This window comes from Lissotriton helveticus, chromosome 1_2 (assembly GCF_964261635.1).
Source record: "Lissotriton helveticus chromosome 1_2, aLisHel1.1, whole genome shotgun sequence".
NCBI lineage: Eukaryota > Metazoa > Chordata > Amphibia > Caudata > Salamandridae > Lissotriton > Lissotriton helveticus.
The window spans coordinates 298,005,569-298,011,568 of record NC_136058.1 but is presented as its reverse complement, the minus strand read 5'-3'; the positions used below and the strand labels follow the sequence as shown (position 1 = coordinate 298,011,568).

General features: G+C 45.2%; 1 protein-coding gene across 2 annotated transcripts in view; it reads right to left on the bottom strand.

Annotated features, from left to right (window-relative positions):
* Nucleotides 1-247: 247 nt before the first annotated feature.
* Nucleotides 248-6,000, bottom strand: part of LOC144801703 (E3 ubiquitin-protein ligase HECTD3-like) — a 507,926-nt gene continuing 502,173 nt past the window's right edge. For both annotated transcript variants that reach the window (XM_078671764.1, XM_078671765.1), the window contains one exon: nucleotides 248-3,719. In XM_078671764.1, the coding sequence (XP_078527890.1) occupies nucleotides 3,635-3,719 (85 nt within the window). In that variant the 3' untranslated portion in view covers nucleotides 248-3,634. The remainder of the gene's footprint in view (nucleotides 3,720-6,000) is intronic.

Below are 6,000 nucleotides of genomic sequence, written 5' to 3'. Positions count from 1 at the left end.
TCCCCCTTCAACGACGTTTAGTTTAGTTCATCGTCTCCTTCCATAACCTCCTCAGATCCAGTTTCCTTGACTTCTCTCTGTTATTACTGCCAGCTCGCCCTTCAGTTTTCTCCACTACCCCTCCTCTGTCTCATTCATTCACATCTGCAGCTTGAAATTTATAGGATAGACACAGTATGAATGTGCAGGGTATTTGAGGTGAATCTCTTAATGTTCAATCTTGAAATACAGGCAGGTGCTCCATTAATTTAATATAGAGATTTATTTCAGAGGTGTTTCCTATATCAATATCGATACTATGTTCAGATGGAAAAGGGCCAGCCACTATGTGTTTTGCCCCTGGGTCGGCGCGCAGGCCTATGGCTTTCTCAAGGCTGTATGTCCGAAACAGAGATTGTTTTTAAAATACATGAACACAGAAATATATGCATGACATTTATAAAAAGAGTTAAAACATATGCAAAAAGAATCAACATTGGAACAGAGAATACGACAGGAAGAGCAAAAAAAAAAGCAAATAATAAGAACGCTGGTTGGTCAATGACATAATAAATCGATTGCCTATACATGCATAGAGTGGTGAGACCATGGGTACACTGCAAACTGGGTCAAAAAGCACTCTGTGCAGCATGGTCATGTTTGAAGATCACGCCAAGTACAGCACTGTTGCTGGTTGTGCGTTTGTGCACCTATCCGGTGTGCGAGCTTTTTAGAAAATGGCGGCTTGCCCTTAACTGTTGAGTGTAGAAAGATGGGTTCCTGAACAGGTAAGCAGTCAAAATTACAGCTGATAATTTAGCCAGGATTGATAAATACTGGTCTATAATAAAGATTAGTAAAGGATATCAGTGTCACTGAGGCAAACAAAGCCGCAAGGACCCACTTCCTACGTGTGTAGGGAGATACCTTGGTGGTAAGAATCTTGTCCAGCATTTTGGACTGAACGTACCGTCCTGATTAGTCCAGGTTGACAGGCTTTTACCTGTGTCACAGATCGAGATTTAAATTAAGTCTATAACGGTTGATTATTTGGACCAGCATACTGCATGGGTGCATCGAGCGATGCTTACCTTAGTTAGTGTTGAAAGCAGGTCACTGAGGTCCGGAATGTTCATTCAGTATGAACCACTCTGTTCACCTTCTTTATTTTGATTTTTATTGTTTTATTTAGTGAGAACAAGGAGCTTTCGGGTGTCAGAGCGCTGTACTATAGTATATAGATAGGTAGTCTTAGTCTGACACTAACACACCATACAGCCTCCATCTTATTCCACTTATTTCTTGCCCAGAGAGCCACTAATATCCTACAGACACCACCTTCTACTGGACGCCTGAATGACACTCCAACCAACTACTTCAACCAAAACGCTGAACTATGACCTAGATGTACATTGATTTTGCGTCATTGTTATGTCATTTTTGTGGCTCAACCTGATGCTAAATCATTTTAGGCCACGCAAAGACACTTTGCATGGAATTGTGTGGTTCAGTAAATACTAAGTAACGCAAAGTAGCACATTGTGCTACCTTGCATTACTTTGTGTCGGTTAGGCATTACATTGGGAAAGCATGGGCGTTCCCCAGCTCTGCAAAAACGGGTAGTCCTGGGTTTGCACCAAAATGCTGCTCCTTCCTGACAGAGGCATAATAAAGACAAATATCCTTATTTCTCCTGCTTACTTCCTATTTCCATGTGTGTTGTATTCTGAAGCACACAGAGAAAGAGGAGTATGTCTCTAAGGATTGTTTTTGTGCAGGAAAGTACTACCTCCTCCACAAAAGTAATCCTACCCATAGCGCAGACACCCTTGCTCTGTGGTGCAGAGGGGGCTTGCATCGGCGCTAGGCACCAGTGCCAGAAGAGAGCTGAAGAGCGTCATATCTCTGTAAATATGGAGCATTTCAAGACTCTCCACTTCACACAAAGTAGTGCAGCAAGTTTTCTTGCTGCGCCACGTTGCATAAAATAGTCAATGTGCCTCCAAATTCTTACCGCCAAGATAACTCCCCAGAGAAACCGGGGACAGTTCATTAGTGAGAAGTAGACCACCCGTTTGAAGCGGACATCCAGCCTTCCACTGTGCAGATGAAAACCTGGCTGGCCTTTAAAAAGGATTTGGAGAGACTGCACCTACCTGCAGGGGGTTATCTGATTGGGCCGTAGGACACCTTGCAGGTGCACTATGAGCCACCTCTTTTCTGCCCACAGTTAGTGTGACCCCCCCGACAACCAACTTGCCTCTGCGCTTGTGTTTGTAATAAGGCGCAGGTGGAGAGGTCTTTCCTCATTTGCATGGGGCCCAGCCCACATGCTTAGGAGGTACTACCCCATCATGATTACACCAGCGTAAAATTTGGATTGGTGTGATAACGTATAACAGAAGTGACTTCACAAGCATCTGAGGCCCCAACTGCATTTCTAAAGTGTCAATGGGGAGGAAGAAGCGGACACAAATGCCTGCTGCGCTACGTGGCCTTTACTGTAATACAGTCCCAGGAGCTCTCCACGGTATGTTGTCTGCTAGCAAGGATCGCAGTGTAGAGACGGTGCATGAGGAAAGCCAAGGGTAGCAACTGCTATCTCTCGCAATCCCACAGTGAGGTCCTTGGGTGAACTGGGTAACACAGTAGGCAACATCATAGAAAAGTGCACGATAATATAGAACATAACTATAAATAGAAGGATGGCGAGTGCTGAGTAGGAATCTTCTCTTCAGTTTTTTTTAAATTAATCAACACCGCTTTCTAAGTCGTTTTCCAAGGTTATGTGACCTTACTTAGGGACAATGAGGTTATTCCTTCACTTCATTGGCTACAATTCAAGCCTTGTAATGAGGTGGATTGACTGCACATGTGGCGAGGACTAGGCTTTGCCAAATGAGTGCATAATCCCACAGCTCCTGAACCATGAGGCACAGATGATTGCTAGAATGAAAGGAGTAATTCGGCCATGTGGATATATGATATAGTCAACGACGGAGAAGCGTAAATCCTTCTACTCTTTGGCAATCCTTAATGAGCTATTTCCTGCCTGATCCACTACTGCCCTCTTACAAATTTCTATGGCCTAAATGTATCACTCACCCCTTGGAAGCATTAATTCAAGATTTTCATGTACTTGACCACAATGCCCGCTTATTTAAATCATGCCGATCACAGAGGCAATGACGGCAATGCAGATTTTCATAGACTTCTAGCTCTCTCGTAGTATCTCTACTTTGAAGTTTTTCTGCTCTCGCCACCTCTACATGTCTGGACAAACACAACCATCTCCGACAGTCAGCCAACATCCCTCTTCAAAGGTAGAACATACAGCCAGAGCAGTGCTGTGAATGTCCACCATTTTAGAACATCAATAGATAATGGCAACAGCAGCAAATAAATTATTCATTATATTATATTCACAAGAGGCAGAAATGTATCTCTAGAGTTTAAAATTGGAAATATAGCACTGAAAAATCAGCGTGGTTAGATCACTTTTTTATGAATTATATAATCAGGCATCTTTCCACTCTTCTATGTGACAGTGGTTAGACCCGTAACAAGGTGCAAATTAATTTTTCTTTAGGTAATCACTTGTCCCGCGCATCTCCGCTGTGATCAGCAATTTCTCCGCCCTCGTTGTCCAGTTCGATCACTCCTCTGTAGGTAAGAAATCAGTATCAATGGCCACACAGTTATAAGCTGCGTACCGCAGCTTCTCTTCACAGACTTTGGCACTGGAGGAGAAAGAGTTAAAGAAAGTGAGTCATTACCACAATAACAGAAGCCATTCCTTCTTCCTTCTTCTCTTAGTTGCCCAGTAGTTCACTTCTAATGTATTAGGATCAGCGCTAGCTGCAGCATTGCTGCACCTTGGAATAATTTTCTTATTTTTTATTTCTTTATTGGCATTTAAGGAACTTACATCCAGCATAATAGACACATCTGATATCTGTATACAGTTGGTACAATTCTCTCACAACAGTACAGTAGACATATATCCATATCCATTCCACCTTGTATTTTCCAGCTAGGATAATCATATAAGAACCCAACTACACAGAACACACCCCACCCAACCTCAAGTTGTCAGCAAATTGTAAGCGTCACTCCCTCTCATACATTGTCCAAAGGTCTTATGGTCTCCAATTTCCCATCCCGTCGCACTCTCTTCATTCTGAAAGCTTCTATCGCCGCCCACTCACCCGAATCTTGCAACCACAGTTCAATCTTTGGAGGAGCAGTGCCCATCCATGATATAGCGATCCGTCGTTTGGCAATGCCAACCCCAGTATCACAAACCTCCTGTTTAGTTTATTTTGCTTTGGAGCGGGCAAAAGACCCAGCAGCACCTCCCGTATACCTTTGGACACGGACCATCCGGTCGCCTCCAGTATTTTCTCCAGAACTGAGGTCCAGTACTGAGACAGCATCTGGCATGTCCACACCATGTGAATAAAGTCAGAGGAAGCAGCCCCGCATCTAGGGCGGCTATCAGGTCTGGTCGGGAAGATTCTACTAAGTGTTTTGAGGGTGAGGTATGTCTGGAGTACAAAGTTATATTGGACTAATTTAAACCTGACATTCGAGTTGACAGCTTTGACCCCTTCAAGAATCCTAATCCAGTCTTTCTCGGACAAGGGCTCCTCCAGTATCTCCTCCAACCTACCCATGGCAGGTAGGGGTGCACTGGTCAGGTCCTCCCGCAATGCTCTGTACTGGTGTGTAATAAAGCGCCTCCCCCTCACCATATACAACATAACCTGCAAAACCCTGGTTACCGGTCATCAGGGGTGGAAGTCCATATCCCCCGTGCTACTTGGTTAATCTTCCCATATTGAAGAAATTGACCTGTCCCCAACTCGAACAGTGATTCCGTTTCCTCCTTAGTAATAAATTGTTTGTTTTGGAACAAATCACCCATCGTCAAACACCCGCCCTCCTTCCATCGCCGCACCGTCATGGTGGTCTCTATTTTTGCGAATGGTTGTACCACCCAGAGGGGCATATCTGGGGCGCACAGGGCATGTCTCACCACTTTTTTAACGACACATTCCCAGAACCGTGCCACATGCCGAATTATGTATGGTACTGTCTGTGGGGTACTCGCCCCCATCATTAGTAATGCTGCCAGCGAGTGTCCCCCATAGGTGCCCGCCAGCAGCCTCCTCTCCCAGTTGTCCTTCTCATCCAGCCAACGAATTGCATGCTGGAGCTGTGATGCCATGTAATGTAATTCCAAGTGTGGGACCTCCAGTCTGCCGCTCCATGTTCTCTGCAGTGTCTCGAGACTTACTCTCTTTCTTTTGGACCCCCATAATAATTCTATCAACAATGTGTTCAGGGACTTAAAAATGTGGGACGGCACCTCAGAGAGAGAGTGCTGTAAAGCATACAAGCATCGAGGGAGTATTATCATTTGAATAATTGCAATTCTGCCCATAAGGGACAGAGGTAACTGCTGCCAAAAACGAATTGAACCTTAGATCCCCTCGATCACCTGCCCTATATGAAGCGTCAGATACCGGGCGGGATCATTGGCCAGTTTGATCCCCAAATACTTCAGTTCCGAAGTTACCCATGGAAGTCCCACCTCCGGTATGTCCCCCCTCGCACTCTTTGCCAGACGACCCACCGGCAACAACCTCGACTTATTAGGATTCGTCTTCAAACCTGACACCTCCCCAAAGTGGGACAGCACAGTCAACAGTGTCGGAATTGCTTGGGCTGGTTGCTGTAAATTTACTAGAGTATCATCTGCGTACATAGACACTCCGTGGTTTGTGTCTCCCAATCGAATCCGCCACCACTCCAGTCGCCGTAATCGTAGTTCAAACACACAGGAGATCAATCCCCCCGGCGCACCCTAGCTCGTGGGTCCGTATAGATTAACTGGAGCCACCGGAGGAACCCCGGACCCATTCCCATTACTCTCAGTGTTTCCCAGATATACCCCCATTCCACTGAATCAAACGCTTGTTCAATATCAAGCAGTGCCACAGCGCAGTCCTCCTGTTC